Source organism: Mandrillus leucophaeus, unplaced genomic scaffold, assembly GCF_000951045.1.
Source record: "Mandrillus leucophaeus isolate KB7577 unplaced genomic scaffold, Mleu.le_1.0 Scaffold114, whole genome shotgun sequence".
Taxonomy (NCBI): Eukaryota; Metazoa; Chordata; class Mammalia; order Primates; family Cercopithecidae; genus Mandrillus; species Mandrillus leucophaeus.
In genome coordinates, this window is record NW_012099654.1 from 3246110 (window position 1) to 3266700 (window position 20591).

A 20591-nucleotide genomic window follows, 5' to 3' on the forward strand; every position below is an offset into this window, starting at 1 on the left:
GAGGCAGGAGAATGGCGTAAACCCGGGAGGCGGAGCTTGCAGTGAGCTGAGATCCGGCCACTGCACTCCAGCCTGGGCGACAGAGCAAGACTCTCTCAAAACAAAACAAAACAAAACAAAAAAGATACCTCCGCAAAATAACAATTCATTTAATACAAAAAATGCCAAACAAAAATAATATAAATACCATATCATTAGATTTTACAATACAAAGACAGGCTTGCACTAATACACCATAAAAAGAAAAATAAATGTGAATTTAGCAAGGTTTCAAGTGTGTGTCAGATGTAACAGCTATTGTTTAAACTCTAGTAAACTTTCTATGTTTAATATCCTGAACAGGCAAGATATTCACATGGTTTAAAAACTAAATATTAAAAGAGATATAACAAAAAGTCTTCATCCCATCTCTGTCTACCATTTGCCCAGTTCTTTGCTAACTACACATAAATAGGTACCGCTATTTTATTGTGTATCCATCCAGACTTTTTTAAGCATGATTATAAATACACACACACACACACACACACACGCACGCATATATATGGGTATAAATTCACACAAGTGTTGGGCCAAAGGGTATGAACATTTATAATCTGATAAATTTTCATAATTTTTACAACTTTATTAATTTGAATTAACACTGTCCAATTGCCTTCTCACCACCAATGTAAGAAAAGACCTTTCCAGGTTGGGGGCAGTGGCTCACGCCTATAATCCCAGCACCTTGGGAGGCCAAGATGGGCAGATCACCCGAGGTCCAGAGTTCGAGACCAGCCTGACAAACATGGAGAAACCCCGTCTCTACTAAAAATAAAAAATTAGCCAGGCGTGGTGGCACATGCCTGCAATCCCAGCTACTTGGGAGGCTGAGGCAGGAGAATCAATTGAACCTGGGAGGCAGAGGTTGCGGTGAGTCAAGATCACGTCACTGCACTCCAGCCTGGGCAACAACAGCAAAACTCCTTCTCAAAAGAAACAAACAACAACAACAACAACAAAAAACAAGACAAGACTTTTCCCGACAACCTCAATAGAGTATGTTATTAAACCCTGGGATTACTGCCAATCTGATGAGTGAAAATATCTCAAGTACAATTTTAATTTGCAGTTCTCTTAGGATGAAGTTAATCACCTTTTCACATTTTTAAGAGCCACATGTACTTTTTTCCTGACAATAGACTGATTATATTATCTGCTTTTAAAAAATTAGATAAAAATTTAGTCTCATCAGTTTGCAGGAGCTTTTTATATATTAGAGATTAGCCCTTTAGCCTTAAACATAAATTGCCAATATTTTCTCTTGGTTTATTAGCTGTCTCTTGACTCTGCTTGTGGTGGTGATATACATACATATGCATACATACATATATACACACACATTCACAGTCACCACCTTCCACAAAACTGGTACCAGTAATTCAATTTTGTGACTACTACCTGTGGATTTATTCAAGGATCCTCTTTGCAAACACTAATATTAGTCTAATTTTTCAAAAGAATAGTAAGATAAACATTAGCTGGTGTATGTATTGTCAATGAAAATTCATTCATTCTCTTAAAGTTTACTGAGCACCTATGAAATCCAAAGCCTTCTCAAGACATGGACTTAGCCTTCTAAGAGCCTGATGTCTAATAATGGAGATATTCATGTAAATATGATATAAGCAACAAAGTACAACTGCCACTAAAAATGCACAGTCTCTATATAAAGGATGCTTCAGAAAAGAAAGGTTACTTCTGTTTGGCGGAATTGAGATAGATTTCACAGGTGCTAGCATTTGCTCTGAAGGTGTGAACACCTGGAGATGGGGAGGCATGTCAGATGACAAAAACAATAGAAACCCAGAGTTGGGAACTGCGTTTAAAGAACAATGACTAAGTTCAGCTAAAAAGTATATGATTAAAGAATGCAGGCCGGGTGTGCAGTGGCTCATGCCTGTAATCCCAGCACTTTGGGAGGCCAAGGCAGACAGACCACTTGAGGCCAGGAGTTTGAGACCAGCCTGGCCAACATGGTGAAACCCCATCTCTGCTAAAAATACAAAAACTAGCCAGACATGGTGGCACATGCCTGTAATCCCAGTTACTCAGGAGGCTGATACACAAGAATCACTTGAACCTGGGAGGTGGAGGTTGCAGTGAGCCAAGATGGTGCCACTATACTCCAGCCTGGGTGACAGAATGACACTCTGTCTCCCAAAATAATAATAATAATAAAATAAAATTTCATTTGTCAAGTATACCTCAATAAAACTGGTGAAAAATTGCATTTTGCCAATAAACGTATTAAAATATATTTAAAAGAAAGAATTAACCATATTAAGCAGACATGGATGGAACATGATTATTTGCATGAAAGCATGAGTAGATTGATATGGTCATGTAGGTAGAAGACCCTGTTCAAATCTCAGAAAAAAAAGCAAGCTTCCTCATGGGTATCAAGCTTACAAAATAAAACAAAAACTTTCTTGTATCTTTGAAACTTGTCTCTGTGTTAAACTCTTTCTAGGCCTCAACACACCTATGAGAATACGGTAGTCGCTCATCTCTATGATAAACAGTAATAAACTAGAAAGAGTTTTGACTCTGGAGTCAGAAAATCTTGGACCCTGCTATCAGCTTTACCATTTCCTAGATGTACTACTTGGGGAAATTAAACATACTGGAACCTCAACGTTCTCATCGAGAAAACAGATAATTCTACCTACCTCTCAAGATTGTGGGAAATAAAGAAAGAAGATAGTATCTGTTAGTTATGTTACACGGTGCCCAGAACTTAGCTGTAGTGTTCAGCAGATACTAGATTTTTCTTCCTTGAAAAAGCTCCTTTGTAATGAAAAATGCCACGTTGGAGTTTATGTATCGTCCTCACCTCTGCATTCCCAAGTATCTGCAGACATTCTTCGTTAGGCCGAGGTTCCCCGGGAAGTTCAATTTCAGGTTCCTGTGTCACCAGTACTGATGAAGTATCGAGCAAGGAGGAGTTACCAACCACAAATGTAGCTTTGTTTGGGGTATCTGTTTCAGCCACTAAGGGTTTTATAACCTCAACTGTTCAAGAGATCAAAAGAAATCTCACAACACGGCACAAAATTTTGAAAACAGACTATTTTTTGAAGAAGCAATGAAGGACTGAAAGTGAAGAGAATAACAAGTTACCTTTTCTTTCTCGGTTTATCCCTGTCTCTTCCTCTATTGAATCACACTTCTGGTTATTTCTGACCAGCACAGGCTCACGTCTACAACAGTTGTCTGGGACTTTCTTTTGTGTCACTACAGGAGATGTGATAGGGTTTTTTAACGAGAGTGTAGATTCTGTCTCTGCTTGTTCAAAGAAGATGTACTTGACAGCCAGAAGGAGAGCTAAACTTAGGGTAATAACTTGTTCAATATCCATGCTGATCATTCTAAATAAAAGAAAGCAAATTAAAATATTATTCAGAAATGTAAAGGACACAATCTGAACTTATATTAGCATAGAGTACTATGATTAATATATCACAAAGTAGATATCAGTTAACTTACTTAGAGAGATAAAATTGCCAGAGGGAAACACTTGGTTCAATTCTCTTAGACACATTTTCATCCAGTCCTAAAGAAACCTTAGAAGTATCTGCTGTACTGTTTTGAGGAGAAGGATCAGCTATCCAGCGACTGTGAGCATGAACAAGAACCAAGCCTAGAGACTGAAATAAAATTTTAAAAATAATGTATCCTCTGCATACCAACAGAACTTAAATTTCCTATCCCTAGCAAATGGACAACCAGACATTATCTCTCATAGCTTCCTCTTACCATGAAAAAGAAAGCCCCAAGCTTGCTATGCAACTAAATAAAGTAGTGACCCCACTGAACTACTGAAAACATCCCAAAGAACAGGCTTTCAAAGGGAGATAAGGTGGAGGAACTTAAAAAGTTTGCTTAGGAGAGAGGGGCTAATAAAGACCAGGAGCCTCAAAGAAATGAACACATTAAGAAAAAAAGGAAGAAGGGGGCGCAATATCATCGAATGGGCCAAAAATTGTAGAAAATAAGAAATCTTAAAAGAATGAGATTGGAAGTGAGGATACTAAAAGGGGAAGAAAACTATGTCATTACCATAATCATCTTGACCCTCTGAGTTACAGGATTTGGCTTATTTTCTTCTTCTTCTAAAACTCGGGCAAAATGGCTGAGCTGCCAAATTGGACGACCCTCGCGGCTTTCCCGAGAAAGCTACAAATTAAGTCAGTGTGACATTAGAAGGTACTGATTCTGTTCAGGTAAACTGAGGTAAGCAGAAATATTACTCTTCTACTAGTGCCATATGTAAGAACTGGTCTTACCTCTAATACCAAGGACACACAAGCTGGGAAGAAAGTCATGAACACAAAGTAGTTGGCAAGAACTGACATGCAGCCAAAGCAGCACATAATTTCAAGCTGACGAACCCCTGGTTAGAGAAAAATTAAAGATATAACTAGTAAAGTCTGTGTATTTTTGATGCTGCATGTATCACAAGGATATATTTGTCTTCCTGCAGGTAGACAAATACGTGAAAATATCAATACATTAAGCTCCTTGCCATTTACTGGAAATAGAATTAGCAACTCAGAGGTGATGCCAAGCCTTAGGGAACAGCAGGAATAACCACAGAACTGTAAGTCCCTCAAGGGCAAAGCTCTTGCCTTCTCCCATGTCCCCAATATCACAATGCCAGGCAGAATCGTAGTGTTTAATACACAACTGATAAACATATGTGTTTCCAACTCCTTTTTGTCAAGCAGTAGTGCCTTGTTATGAAATATGGAGCGTGCAGGCTACTCTAACGGAGCAAAACCCCAGTTACACTATTGATCTAATCCCACTTGTTAGGAGAAAAGCAATTTGCCAATTAACCAAGGATTTTTTATATAAGTAGAATATCCTGCCAGTTATGCCAGTCCTGATATAAGATCAAAATAATTATTTTTGGTGTACCAACAAACTCTAATTTCAATATAACCTCTATGATGGCTACTGAAGTTCTTATAATTTTGGTTATTTCATTGATCTGTTTGGAAAATGATATAATACAAAATGGCAACTCAAGATTAAAAATTAACAAACATAATCCACTACAAAATGCTTAAGGTATCATTTGGTAATCTCAAATAGAAAACAACCGAATTACAGAGGCTAGAAGAGACCTTAGATTACCACCAAATCCTTCTCTCTCACTTTACAAATAACCTTGAGCATAATAAAAAACATATTTCTGATGTCAAACATAACAATGCTTTGAAACATAAATTTAAATTGTCCTATAAAAACTGCTCACAAAAACTCAAAGTTGTATTTTATTTCCTAAATTTTAAGATATCATTTGACTGACTAGAACAAGCATATATTGTATATTTTTAATTCCACAATTACCCTCAAATGTGGAAATTCAAGAGGCTACACAATCACAATAACAAAAGCATTATAAATCAAACTACATTTTAAACGGTAGCTGAATATAATCTTTTCAAACTTGAGGCCATCGAAACCATACTTGACCAATGCTTTCCTGACTTGACTATCTACTATTTCTCTCTGCACAATACTCACTCATGTTGTTGCCATATGCTCTCCAGGCATTCTTCCTTACTTTGTCCCCAGATAAGTCTTTCTATACACAAAGAAACAGCACCAATCCACATGCATCCAAGAAGCTAAGACTTTCTACTTTTTGTACTGGCTTTTTCAAAGGGTTACTTCCAAGTTAATATGTGTTAAATCTGTCCTTTTCTACCCTAACCCAAATCTCTAATTACACCATTTCTGTATAGCTGTAAAAGTCTCACTGCCCTCTCCAACCACAAATCTAATCACTTCCTTTGTCTACTTTTCTGACCATATCATGACAAAACTCATCGCCCAACTGCTTTTCACATCATTATTATTTCAATGAATAACCCCGTGGTTTCATGGCCCAACTATTACTTCCTGGCGAATCCTCTTCTCATATATTCTTTTGTTTGAATAAAATCATACAAGTACATTTTCACCTGATCAACATTTTTTCTTGAGTGTAGTGCTGGTTACATGGCTATGTCATTATCAAAACTCATAAAATTGTACTTCCAAAAGTAAATTTTAAGGTAAGTAAATTTTTAAAATTAAAAAACATTTTATCTGCTAAATAAAATCTTTGTTGAATAAAAGAAATAACTAAATAATAATTTACTCTCAGAAAGTCAGAAGCAATATTACATTTTTAAAATACTATCCACTGAAAAGGCCTAAACTAATGACAGTAATTTACACCCTTAAAAGTTAGATAATTTACTTCTGAAAGAATGAGGCATCTCACTGAGGGCTCTAAGGTACCAGGAAATACACAGTAGTTAACTAAGTATGGTCTTTACGAGAAAGTCATAAAATATAGTCCTAATGATTAGGAGACCTTCACACACCATAATATATTCCTTCTGGCAAATTTCCATGCCAGGCTGTAATTTTTATTCTACATAATGAAGTCCTATGTTTGATATTAGTATCTAATTCTCTACTATCCAAATTAAGAATGAAGAAACATGTGTTGAAGCTAATGCTGGGTGCTTGCTGAGATGTACTGCTTACTACTGGATTAATATTTCCAATCACCTTATTAGGTGAATCTTACTCAGATCTGTCCAATTCCTGACTCTTTTCTCCCTACATGATAATTAAAACACAAAAAACCAAGTCACCAGTTGAGTCTAAGTAACAGCAGGGCCTGGAAGGTGTCTTCCAGACCAACCTTGGAATGCAATGTTGGTTAAAAAACCAAACAAAAGAAAGCAAATGAACAAAAATATCACAAATATAATAAAAAATTTTAAGAGTAATTTAAAAGTCAGAATTTAACAATAAATAATACAAATCCAAGATGTTCTTTTTCCTCTTTAGTGACATACCTATTTTTTTTTTAATTTATTTATTATTATTATACTTTAAGTTGTAGGGTACATGTGCATAACGTGCAGGTTTGTTACATATGTACACTTGTGCCATGTTGGTGTGCTGCACCCATCAACTCGTCATTTACATCAGGTATAACTCCCAATGCAATCCCTCCCCCCTCCCCCCTCCCCATGATAGGCCCCGGTGTGTGATGTTAAAAATTGCTTACAAACCTGACATGGTACCAACTCCAATCACAAGACATTCAACAAGAGCATCGAGGGTAAACGTTGGACCTAAAATTGCCATTCCACGAGCAATATTTTCCCTTACTTCATCCTAAAACGGATCAAACATATCAATGAGGGCAAGGCACAAAATAACTTTTTTAAATGTTAGAATATCCTATGGCTTATATTAATATCAAATTACTATTCAAAGAGTAAAATATACAATATGATAAAACTAACAGGTATTCAAGATAGAAAGTGTGATGGTATTATGACGGATTTAAAAATGAATTTTTTTTTTCTTTTTTGAAATGGAGTCTCACTTTGTTTCCCAGGCTGGAGTGCAACATGCAATGGCTCGATCTTGGTTCACTGCAACCTCCGCCTCCTGGGTTCAAGCGATTCTCCTGCCTCAGCCTCCCGAGTAGCTGGGATTACAGGTACCCACCACCATGCCCAGCTAATTTTTGTATTTTTAGTAGAGACAGGGTTTCACCACGTTGGCCAGGCTGATCTCGAACTCCTGACCTCAGGTGATCTGCCTGCCTCGGCCTCCCGAAGTGCTGGGATTACAGGGGTGAGCCACTGCACCCAGCCAAATTTTTAAAAAAGAACATATAGTGCCCTGATTCCCTTTCCACTGAATAAGATATTTCTTAGGAATATTCCTTTGAGGTCGCGCATTAACTCTGTCATTTAAATCCCACATAATTAAACCCTACAACATTCTATATTTTTGCCTACCATGGCAGAAGCTTAGTTGCAAATTTTTTATGAGATCATATTAGTATTAATAAAACCAAACTCATTTCCCTGTTAACATGTTCAAATGATCATACACATTTATCAATAAATAATCAGGGCAGAATTGTGTACTATTTTATACTCAAAATGCTCTGATATAATATTGTTAAAAAGGTTAGGTTCTTCAAAGTGACTAATGAACATTAAGAAGAAACTTAAAATAGGAAATAACGCTAGTGTTAATTTAAGGGGTTTAAAAATAAGTCTGACCAGGCACGGTGGCTCACATCTTTAATCCCAGCACTTTGGGAGGCCGAGGTGGGTGGAACACTTGAGGTCAGGAATTAAAGACCAGCCTGGCCAACATGGCAAAACTCCGTCTCTACTAAAAACACAAAAATTAGCCGGGGATGGTGGTGCACGCCTGTAATACCAGCTACTCGAGTGGCTGAGGCTCTGAAGACTCCCTTGAACCCAGGAGAAGGTTGCGGTGAGCCACAATCTCGCCACTGCACTGCAGCCTGGGCGACAGTGAGACTACATCTCAAATCAATCAATCAATCAATCAGCCCTGGGGTTCTCTTCCATTAGATCCTGTTCTGCTCTCTGATGTGTTTCACTAGGAAAATACTCTTATTTACCCAAAAATTATTACCATAATTTTTGAAAACTTTCAAAAAGAAAAATGGAGGCAATTCAAAATTCCAGTAGCTACAGAATCATAATTGAGTTGTTAGATAAAGGGGACTGTTCCTGGGGCACTTATAGAGACCAGTCTTGGGACTTGAGAATTAAACTTAAAACTTTGGGCAATTCTTAAATCCTGGACTATGAAGAAACTCTATTAATCCTTCCTATTAATGTAAACTGAAAAAAAGAATACTATTCACACTGCTATCTTATAAATAATACTTACCTGTGAGTTGGAACTGAGGGCAAACTTTGCTAATGCACTTGCTCTGGAAAGGTCAATCAGAAGTAGGAAAAAGGGCAAAGCTTCACTGGAAAAGAACAAAATGATCAGATAAATTTAATGAGAAAAAGTATGATTTTAAAAAAATTCTTTTTAGAACAAAACCTTTCCCCTCTATATTGTATGATCCTGTAGTATGTGTACCTTTCTGCAGACAAAAAGGTATACCCTGTATTTCTTTGGCATCCTCAAAGCTAAACATAACAGTTGCTCAAAATATTTGTTAAAAATATTTTTAATGTTAAAATGTAAGTATATTTACATTTAAACACCTTTTGATAATTTTGTATCAAAAGATCATCCTTGGTAAAAAGTACCTCCTTGGATTACCATTAGGGAAAAAAAGTAGAATATATAAAAATTTTCATTAATCACCACCTGTGGAAGGATAAACTAAACAAACTCTCTGGAAACTAAATTGGCAATGACAGCACTAAAAAGCTCTTAAAAAAAAAAAAAAAAAAAAAGCAAAGCTCTAAAAAAAGCAAAACCACTGTCTCACTCCTAGGAATGTATCTGAAGAAAATGATTATGAATATGAACAAAAATGTAGTTACAAAAACATTCATCAGAGTTGTTATTATTAAAAAAAATTAAATAACCTAACAGTCCAACATTAGATGATTAATAAACTACAAGATGTTTAGACAGAAGAGAATACATATAGCCATTACAAACAATTTAGTTTAACATTAAGGACACGGAGGCCGGGCACAATGGCTCACGTCTATAATCCTAGCACTTTAGGAGGCCAAGGCAGGCAGATCACTTGAGGTCAGGAGTTGGAGACCAGCCTGACCAACATGGCGAAAAACAGTCTCTACTAAAAATACAAAAATTAGATGGGCACGGTGGCAGGTGCCTGTAATCTCAGCTACTCAGGAGGCTGAGGCAGGAGAACTGCTTGAACCCAGGAGGCGGAGGTTGCAGTGAGCCAGGATCATGCCATTATACTCCAGACTGGGTGACGAGAGGGAAACTCCGTCTCAAACAAAAAAGGACAGGGAAAGATGTTGATAAACTATTATTATGCATAAAGAAATTATAAAACAATATATATGATGTCAGATATTTTCTTTAAGTATAAAAACAGTAGAAAAGGATATATGCCAAAATATTAATAGTTAAGAAAATTAGCTAATAGTAAAATTATACAAAAAAATTCCCCTTATTTTCTTAACTTTTGAAAATGTGTGCCTTAGCAGAATGGGGAAGAAAAGTTTTTTAAAATGTATTTTGACAGAAAGTATATTTAGGTTTTAAATACTTACTTCAAGCCTGTCAATTCTTTGTCTAAGAAGTGAATGACAACTGTACTGAATACAAAGCTTGAGAAAATTGTGAAGAGGCCAGCAATACCTAAAATGACAAAAATTCAATACTGAAAAACTTTTATCCTTTACTACACAAATAATAACAGTCTCACACAGTATTCTGAGATAATACTAGTTTTCTCCAAATTATTAAGGTTTCAAATTTCAGAATGTCTAACTGCCAATAATAAGGAAACTATTAAATGCATGCAGCACACTTTCAGCAACACACATATTTCCAAATACATGATTTGAATGAACAGGTTTATTTCTACAGCACATCAAAAATCTCATGACACCAGAAGTTAAACATGTAAAACTATTACCCAAAATATATTTTGATCCAAGTTGACGTAAATTCTGGAACTGGAAGTAAATATACAGGATTGCTATGCATCGTGTTATTGTCAGAATTATAATGTCACTGCTCAAAACATCCTAATAGGAGAGAAAGAAAAGGAAATTCCAATAGCTCTGACTTTTAAAATAAGCAATCAAAACTAAGAATTTTTATTTTGCATGTGCAATTCATTTATATATTATCATGAGAACATAAATGTAAGCACAATACAAGTCCAATAAAAATATCAAACATGCAAATCAAAAATTAAATCCAACTTTTAATCAAACCACTGTGGTAAGTCAGTACATCACTGCAATTTTTTTTTTTTTTTTTTGAGACAGGGTTACATGCTGTTACCCAGGCTGGAGTACAGTGGTGCAATCACAGCTCACTGCAGCCTCGATCTCCCAGGTTCAAGGGATCCTCCTGCCATGGCCTCCAAACTAGCAGGACTACAGGTGCATGCTACTACATCCAGATAATTTTTTAATTTTTTTTTTTTTTTTTTTTTTTTGAGATGGAGTCTTGCTCTGTTGCCCAGGCTGGAGTACAGTGGCGCGATCTCGGCTTACTGCAAGCTCCCCCTCCCGGGTTCACGCCATTCTCCTGCCTCAGCTTCCCGAGTAGCTGGGATTACAGGCGCCTGCCACCATGTCCGGCTAATTTTTTGTATTTTTTAGTAGAGACACGGGTTTCACCGTGTTAGCCAGGATGGTCTCGATCCCCTGACCTCGTGATCCACCTGCCTTGGCCTCCCAAAGTGCTGGGATTACAGGCGTGAGCCACTGCGCCCAGCCTTTAATTTTTTTTAAAGACTTGGTCTTACTATGTTGCCCAGGTTGTCCAGGCTGGTCTTGAACTCCTGGGCTCAAACAATTCTCCTGCTTTGGCCTCCAAAAGTGTTGGGATTACAGGCATGAGTCACTACACCTGGCCCACACTCATTTTTGACTATTAGTTACTTATAAAAGATGTATTTCTCAAATAAAGTCAATTACACTCATTTGTGAAGAGAACGCAAAATAATAGTATTTCCAGTGCATTCCATATAAACAGAAATTTGAGGTAAGTTCCTACATACTAAAGATTTTACTTGGCCGAGCGCGGTGGCTCACGCCTGTAATCCCAGCACTTTGGGAGGCCGAGGCGGGGGGATCATGAGGTCAGGAGATCGAAACCATCCTGGCTAACACGGTGAAACCTCGTCTCTATTAAAAATACAAAAAATTAGCCGGGTGTGGTGGCGGGCGCCTATAGTCCCAGCTACTCTGGAGGCTGAGGCAGGAGAATGGCATGAACCCGGGAGGCGGAGCTTGCAGTGAGCCGAGATCATGCCACTGAACTCCAGCCTGGGCGACAGAGGGAGACTCCCTCTCAAAAAAAAAAAATTTTACTCATAACTTTTAAAAATTATGTGGTCCCTAAAGGGACCATATAAGGACTTAAGGGCTCTTTAGAAATTGAAAATGTAATTTACTTTAGTCAATATCAAATTAACTTCACTAACCTCTTCAAACTTTGGACATTCATAATTCCAACCACAGATCTTATTGTTACCAGTAAACATGTTCATGGACATCATGCAGATGGTCAGTGTCACTGTTCCCACTATGACTTCCCAGGGATGGGAGGCCACGAAGAGGCCATGCATTCGAAAAAGTCTTGACAACATTGTAGATACAGAATCCGTGGATCCTGGAAGGAATATCAAGTGTGAACACTTAGTATACAGCTCATTGTATTTTTAGGAAAAGATTTTAAGGAAGAGTGTGCTATACAGCTCACTGTAGTTTTAGGAAAAGATTTTAAGGAAAAGTATGCTATAAACCCTGCTTTGTATGCACAGTGTCCTATACATATGACTATTTGATACTGTTCCTTATAATTCTGGAAAATAATTACAAAATTAAGAGAACTATGTTATTACTTCTTCACTCAAACAATAAATCCTTTACTACTCACTGGCAACCAACTTTAAAGCAGCCATTTCTTAAAAATTATATGAATTCAAACATTTAAGATAAACTCGACCTTATTACCTGAGCCTTGCAAGTAGAAGAGCAATCAAGCAGAAAACACAAGTGAGAAACAGCTATTCACATTTTCTAATTACCGAGATATAAAATGCATGTTAAGTATCTTCTTCATCATCTACATTCTGATTACACAAAAGGCAAACACCAAAGAATCTACTTGTTGAGTGTCCTGCTATAAATCATGTTAGTTTATAAGATCCTCAAGGGCAGGGACCTCTTGTACTTTTTCATTCCATAAAACATATGGCAGAATGTCACTAGCAAAAGGATGTTTAATAAAACCTTCCTAACATTGCTGTCAACAGAAAAAGTCTTTTCTGATAGATGTTTCTACATTAATAAAACAGGGTAAGAATTTTGCTGTGGTAGCTGCTTTTCTTCTAGCAGAATCATCAACAATAGTGCTAGAAGACCAGTAGAAAAGCATTAGACATGAAAAGCTCCCAACTTTCACAACTAATCAAAAGCTAGAACAGTAGTAGAAGAGGATGACTGGCTGAAGTATCTGTATATGGCATTCAAAAAAATTCCCAATAGAACACATAGAAGATTTTGATCTAGTGACTACCATGACTAAATTTCCTGTTTGCTAAATACTAATTCTGATATTCTATTTTGAAAAAATCTTATATTACCATTGGTCTCCACAAATAAACCTACAAGTCTTACTTCTTTCACTGAAATTAATGCCTGTGATAAAGCATATTAGTAACCCGCAAAAATCAACAAAAAGACTTAAAAAGTAAGCTCATTAACTGCCACACTAGCAAGAATTCAAATGAATCTCACATTTAGTAATAACTAAGAAAGTGATTCATCTGTTGAAGACAGACTATAAAAAGGCAATCAAGTAAGAGAAAGAAAGCATTTATCTATTTATAAAGGGTTGGGGAAAGACCAAAAAAAAAAAAGAAAAAAAAAAAGAGTAGCTTTAAGGAACCAAAGCAAATATCAAGTGTCATCTCTCACTGCATCACTCCATGTTCTGTACATTTCAGCCATACCACGCCACTAGCTGAATAGTTTTCAAACTGTTGATCCACAACAACTGGATCAATTAGATCATGACATCAATTTCGTCAATAAGAACAAACATTTTTAAATAAAATTAAATAGAAAACAATATTATAAAAAATAGCTGTTGGGTAAGCCAGGTAGTATGGGTAGGTATTATTTCTTAAAACTATGTTTCAAGAAACTATCCATATATAAGTGTGTGTCTGGCTTTTAAATTAACATGTATTTCCTACCGTGGGTCAGTTTTAAAAAGCTGGCAGTACCTAAAGGAATATAAATGTGGCATGTACCTGCCTGTGTTTACTCATGCTTTTTCAGCCTTCCACCCTGAGTCTTATTCATCAATTTACCCTCCAGCACCTTGCACTCACACATAGCATTGCTCAACAAATGCTGGCTTAAATTCTTAAACTATAGTAGCATGTGTTTTATGACACATCTTGAAACAGATCTAAAGATGACTTTTTTTAAGGCACCTAGATATGGATGTAACCCATGCCCTCTAGTTTAAGGCTAAATGCAGAGCATTCAGGGAATATATTAATGGGGTATGGGAAGGAGAAACATTTTACATACAGGTTGAGTATCCCTTATCCAAAATGCTTGGGACCAGAAGTGTTTTAGATTTGGGATGTTTTCGAATTTTGTAATATCTGCATTACATTTACTAGCTTAGCATCCCTAATCCAAAATCCAAAATCCAAATTCCAAATGCTGCAATGAGCATTTCCTTTGAGTGTCAGGTTGGTGCTCAAGAAATTTCAGATTTTGGAGCATTTCGGATTTCAGATCTTCAGATTAGAGACAGTCAATTTGGAACTATCCTGGAAAACGTACAACAGCAACAAAATACTTTCTATTAAATTAGCAGGTACTTGGACTTAAAATATTGGAAATCTTTAATCAAATCTTAGATTTGAACCCTACTTAATTATAACCAAAAGACTCACTAAAAGTAAAAGGCTAGATTTTCATGATGGTATTCTATCACATAATTTCTGTCTTACATTTAAAACACAACTCTACCAAGCGTTCTACAGGATCAACTAGCATCGAAGTTCCAGAAAGTAAATTAACTATGTGTTTCAAAATTAGGTCAAAATTATTTCTAACTCTCTTTCCCTGCAAAAAAACACTTCAGCTCAGATTTTTCCTCATTATGCCAATCAGATTCCATTATTATTAAAAAGTTAATTCATTTGAATTAAAATCTTAGCTGCAACCCTGTAGGAACACTAACTTGTGAACAAATTGGTTTAACATCATAAACCCATAATTATACATTTGACACATTATGTATTCCCTCAAAAGATTTTATGGTGGCATTGTAATTCTGGGACTTTTTTCCCAGGTGTAAAGTCATCTTTGCAATATTCAAGGAAAAAAATTACACATGACCCTGTCAGCCACCCCTAAACACAGAAAACCCCACCTATTTGGAAACAAACAGAGCAATCTTATAAGGGTGTGTCAAAAGCAACCATAATTATAAACAATCTCATTTCTCATGAACATCCTCCCCATTGCCCTGTGATTATGCAAAGCATTTACATGCCATAGAATCCAATCTTCCACCTTCATCAGCAGTTGGAAATGGAACAAGCAGGCTACAGGATAGCTCCTGCAAATTGAGTTGACAGTATTTATGCAACACTGCAATAAAAATTAATTTCACTTAAAGAAACAAAACAAATAGGCAAGGTATGCCTTACTTATTCAGACTAAAAAGTATGCTCCAAACATTTTACAGATTCTTTAAAAGAATGGATAATTCTTAAATGTCAATCCAATCTGCTACAGAAACCACCTACCATGACCAACTGCAGAAAAGGATGTTTTGGCATCCTACTTCCTCCTACTCAGCACTCCGCCTGCATTGCACATTCCAGTATTTGATTATATACTGTCTTACAGTGTTCTCAAATTAATTAAATGTGTACATTTTGTCTCTTTGAAGGCAAGAACTGCGTCTTATATGGCAGTCATTTTCAATTCCAAGAGGATCTAGCATTCTGCTGCTCAAGCTGGTATTCCAGAAAGAAGGGAAAAAAAAAAAAAAATCTTGCCCTGGCAATCAGGAAACCTGGATTCTATACCCAATTAGCTCACATTCTATTACATGCTGTTTTTATGTCATATCTCTTCTCTTCATTCACTTATGAAGCTAGAGCTCCAAAGTTCTCTGACAAAGATAAGTATTAAATGGAATCATACGAAACTGCTATTTTTGTAGGTTAGCTGAATTTTAAATACTGGCAATTTCACATGGGTCAACCTAAGTAGACCATGTGATTCCATAATGTGGCTATCTATAGTCTGGAAACTAGACCATAAAGGAATAATACAAAGAGTGTGTGCATGCAGGCATATTCACTTATCTTGAAATGGTTATCCCAAACACCTGACAATTTTCATGTTAATGCTGTAACCTATGTGCAATTTTGTTTAACCTTCATGTTACTAATTCCCATTTGTCTTGACCACCAAGTTTATCATAAGTTCTGGAAGAACACTACAACAAAGCAGGCCTGCAAAATCCAGTCTATGCCCAAAGTACTGTCCAGGCCTTTGCTAGATTATCTCTAAATTGCAAAATGCCTTTCATTGCATGGAGACGAAAATAAATTCATAAGTAAACAAAAAGTACATTCTCTACCTTGTGGGACGCCGAAAACATGCACATTTAGTATAGCCCAGAAATAAATGTTTCCTAGGACTCTGCAGGACCATGTCTAAGAAGGCATATCCTCAAATCCTGACATATTTCCAACGACTACTTAAGAATGAAGTACATCGACCTCCTCCTACTGCAGAAATTAACTGTTCTATATTTTTATCTCCAAGATACATTTTTCCTAAAAGAACATCAGCACCAAGGAGACTACGCCCCTTACCAAAAAAAAAAAAAAGAAGAATCTTTTGAGTCCTTGTGCGAATCCCCACGTTGGGTTCCGCATCCTCTCAAGCCGTTCTCCTGTAAATAACCGGACACATCTACACCAATCCACGGTTCTTTATGGCTCTAAGTTAGTTAGCAGCATTTACAGAGATCTTTCCCGTCACGTAAAAGAAAGGAGCTAACGAACAGCAGCTCCTGGGCGTGAATGCCCGGATCCAGCAGGTGCGCTTCTCCCGTCTGCCCTGCGAGCTGCCAACCCAGGAGCCCTACAGACCCCTAGCATTTCTCGAATCCAGGGGCCTCCGAGGTCACCCTGCCTGACACCCTTTCTGCCCCGATTATCGCGACAATGCAGCCAGCACTGCCTACTCTGAACACGGCCGATGAACGCGGCTACGCCCCGCGGGTCCACAGATGATGACCGCAGTCACCAAGAGGCCAGACCGCCGCCCGCCTCTCAAGCCCAGTTCGGGACCCTGGGTTCCTCCGGCACTGGTGCCGGTCGCCGCTCGGCCTGCCGGGCCTCAAGGACATTCCTTGCAGTCCCCGCGGGTCCGGGCCGCCACACCAACAAAGCGCAACCGCAGCACCCTCCAGGTCCGCAGGAGCTGCCGGCAGCCACTTCCCAGGGCCGAGGGAAGCTCCAGAATTGCCACCAAAATAGCCCAAACCCCGCTCCCACCCATCTCGCCCCGCTCCCCGCCGCCCCGGACCCGCTTCTCGGCCACCACCCGCCTCACCTCCAGAGCTCACTAGAGGCCACCGAACCCGGTCGCCGGTGCTCCGCCCGTCTCCAGTCAATGGAGACACGGAGCGGAAGGAACACTCGCCTTACGCACGCGTGGAGCCGGACGAGCCTTCGACCAATAAAAGAGGATCGTTCGATTGTCTAGCCAATCGCCTGGGGGCTGCTCGGCCTGTCGGCGCTACGTCACGAACGGTCGCCTTAACAACCGCCCACAGCTCTCTGCAGGGCCAAGAACAGGCACCGCACCATCTCTCACCACGGCCCGGCCAACCAATAGCCGTTCGAGTCCCAGCAGTAGGGCCTGCCTATTGGCCCTAGAGCCGTGGGGGCGCAAGCATGGCAGCTGCCTAGGCGAAGGCGATAGGGGACCTGGCGGGTGGAGTGTCCCACAGCCCCAGGGCCTGACCCGTGGTCGTCCTGGCTGTGAGAGTACAGTGGGAGGCAGTTACAGGAAGCAGAATTGAGCGTGAGGGAAAACGCAGGGTCAGGTCGATGACTGAAAGCTCAGTTACTAGCGCGGGAGAGATGGAGGAAGTGGAGGCGGCCATGAAAAAAAGAGGAGTATAAAAAAGGGAAGGTGGCAGCGACGGGCACCTCAAACCTATAACTGGCGGGTAGCCGAAACCAGCGGTTTCCCGAGATTTACCCGTTAGTGTAAATGGCTCCGGTTACCTGCATCTCTCTGTCTCGTGTAGGACATCCATTGCATGCTGGATTCGCTCTGAAATGTGCCTCTCCTGCGTCTTCTCTGCGTTCCTTCTGCTCTCCACCTGGTGCAGGGCTTTATTATCTCTTACTTAAAACAGTGCAATAGCCTCTCCAAACTGGTCTTCCCAGTCTTAGATGCACTCACTTTCCAACCTCTCCTGCACAACTCCCACACGCAGTATGTGGCATACTACTTCCTATTATGCCATAGACCTAGATCAGCGTTTCTCATTGTCTACTGGATTAAAGAAAGAACCTGTCACCACTAATATGGCCCCACCATACATTTCTGACGTATCTCTACTTTCCTGTGCGAACCTTACAGTTCAACCAGGAGTAACGGGCCCTTCTTCAGCCACACTCAGTACCTTTTTACCTCCCTGCTTATGTTCTCTTTGTTTACCTTGGATATGCCTACCCATTTAAACTGTTGAGATCCTAAATATCCCTTAAGGGCTTTTTCATATGCCACCTCCTTTTCTAATTCCCTCAAACACATCATCACTGCCGACCTTGAAAACCCATAAAATTTCCGTAATATTTTTTGACTTGCCTCACTATCGTATGTGGAAATGTATTAAGGACAGGAATAGTATTTCACTCAATTTTTAAAGCCCATATTTTGAAACACAGTACCAGGAAAACACTAAACACTCCCTAGTTTTAATAAATGATTATAGATTGTTATAATCCTTATATAATAGGTATTATTCCCATTTTACAAAACAGTAAAAATTAAAGTTTGTCAAGCAACTTGCTGTAGATCACATAATGAGTAAAACTGGAATTTGAACCCAGATCTAATGCTTACGCTGGTTCTACTGTTCCCCACTGCTTCCGTGTAAGACCTTCATTCATATCTCTTTACCAAATGTTGTGCCTTTGAAATGCTCATTATGTGGATTACACTGTGGTTGGCATGGGAGATATAGTGACAAACATGACAGATATGGTGCCTGCCTTTATAAACCTTGCACAGTAAAGAGAACAGGTGAACTACCCGAAGATTGCAGTGTTCTCTTAGCAGCCTTGTCAAAAGAGAGAGAGAGAGAGAGAGAGAGAGAGAGAGAGAGAGAAGTGTATAAGTACCAAGAGCCTAGAAGCTGTCATATTTTTAATGCCGCTACAAGTCTCAAGGGCCAAATATCTCAGAAGTTACTGATTGTACACATGCCTACTAATGTAATTCAAATAAGGACTATAAAGCTGTTACCAAAATAGGCTTTAGCCCAAGATTTAGAAATTTTCATTCCCAAACTGCCTAATTGAGAACTCCAATAGTAATATGAGTTCAAAAGCAAGCAATAAAGAAACGCCAGTTGTCTAGTTTTATGGTCTTAAAATAAATTCTATATCATTCCCAAAAGGTATTTCAAAGGAATCTTTATAGCACTTTACTAATAATTTGTACTTAGTGATAAATCACAAAATTTGGTATGGACACAACATAGAAAGGGAGGGTGGGGTAGGCGCCAAGGAAGTCTATGCGCCGCTTCCTCGGATGTATTTAACCCTTCAAGCAAAGAGTTTATAAAAGTATAATTTTTTTATTTTTATTTTTAGAGACAGAGCCCAGGTTGGTGTGCAGTGACACGATCTTAGCTCACTGAAACCTCTGCCTTCTGGGTTCAGCGATTCTCTTGCCTCAGCCTCCTGGATAGCTGGGATTACACGGGTGCACCACCAAGCCCAGCTTACATATATATATATATTTATATATATATAATTTATATATTTTTATATATATATATATATATATATTTTTTTTTGAGACAGAGTCTTGCTCTGTCACCCAGGCTGGAGTGCAGTGGCGTGATCTCGGCTCACTGCAAGCTCCGCCTCCTGGGTTCACGCCATTCTCCTGCCTCAGCCTCACGACTAGCTAGGACTACAGGCGCCCACCACCACGCCCGGCTAATTTTTTGTAGTTTTAGTAGAGACGATGTTTCACCATGTTGGCCAGGCTGGTCTCAGCTCCTGACCTCAAGAGACCCGCCCGCCTCAGCTTTCCAAAGTGCTGGGATTACAGGTGTGAACTACCGCACCCCCTCTAAAAGTATAATGTTAAGAGCCCCTTTAAAAGTAATGAATGACCCGCATTGCCATCTTAATCCATCACCTTTACCGTTTACATACATAAATATGTTAGGCTTCCAACCTTCACATTTTTGGTTTTTGTCGTCATGAGTCTTGCTTAAAGGTGGGGAATTATAACAGCAGCAATAATACTAAAACAAATATTTACATTGCTGTTTCTATGTCAGCCACTTGTCTAAGTGCTTTTGATATATTAACTCCTTTTATTAAAAGTCCACTGAGGAAAACAATAGTAGAATCTGCATTTTACAAATGATGAAGCTACAGAAACAGAGAAGTTAAGTAATTTGCCTAAATCCACATAGCTTGAAAGTAGCAGAGCCAGAATATAAACTTTAAAATGTGGCTCCCAAGCATATACACTAAACCACTCCACTGTCTTATTTTTTGTATTAGCATAATATGCACTATTTTATATTAGTACATATTATATGATTGTTTAATTTGCTGATGCTTCATTACAAAAGACTTTTCATAATATCAATGAAGAGTTGTACTTATTTGTTTCCCTATACAGCTCCCAGCTGTGTTCAAATTTGTATTTTCCAGCCTTTGGCAGTTTTCTTTCTCTTTGTCCTGCACAATGTTTTTT

The 20591-nt window shown here is 38.6% G+C and overlaps 1 protein-coding gene across 3 annotated transcripts in view; it reads right to left on the reverse strand.

Moving 5' to 3' along the window:
* The window catches only part of HMGCR (3-hydroxy-3-methylglutaryl-CoA reductase), a 26510-nt gene extending 8355 nt beyond the window's left edge, over nucleotides 1–18155 (reverse strand). For 2 of the 3 annotated variants that reach the window (XM_011996528.1, XM_011996521.1), the window contains exons 1-11: nucleotides 17187–17319; nucleotides 12002–12189; nucleotides 10478–10589; nucleotides 10110–10197; nucleotides 8782–8866; nucleotides 7125–7230; nucleotides 4329–4435; nucleotides 4102–4218; nucleotides 3529–3689; nucleotides 3163–3410; nucleotides 2876–3054 (exon numbers count right to left, since the gene is read on the reverse strand). In XM_011996528.1, the coding sequence (XP_011851918.1) occupies nucleotides 2876–3054; nucleotides 3163–3410; nucleotides 3529–3689; nucleotides 4102–4218; nucleotides 4329–4435; nucleotides 7125–7230; nucleotides 8782–8866; nucleotides 10110–10197; nucleotides 10478–10589; nucleotides 12002–12166 (1368 nt within the window). In that variant the 5' untranslated portion in view covers nucleotides 12167–12189; nucleotides 17187–17319. Of the gene's footprint in view, nucleotides 1–2875; nucleotides 3055–3162; nucleotides 3411–3528; nucleotides 3690–4101; nucleotides 4219–4328; nucleotides 4436–7124; nucleotides 7231–8781; nucleotides 8867–10109; nucleotides 10198–10477; nucleotides 10590–12001; nucleotides 12190–17186; nucleotides 17320–17866 lie in introns of those variants that run through there. The other variant, XM_011996513.1, reaches the window with a different exon arrangement.
* Between the last annotated feature and the right edge of the window lie 2436 nt (nucleotides 18156–20591).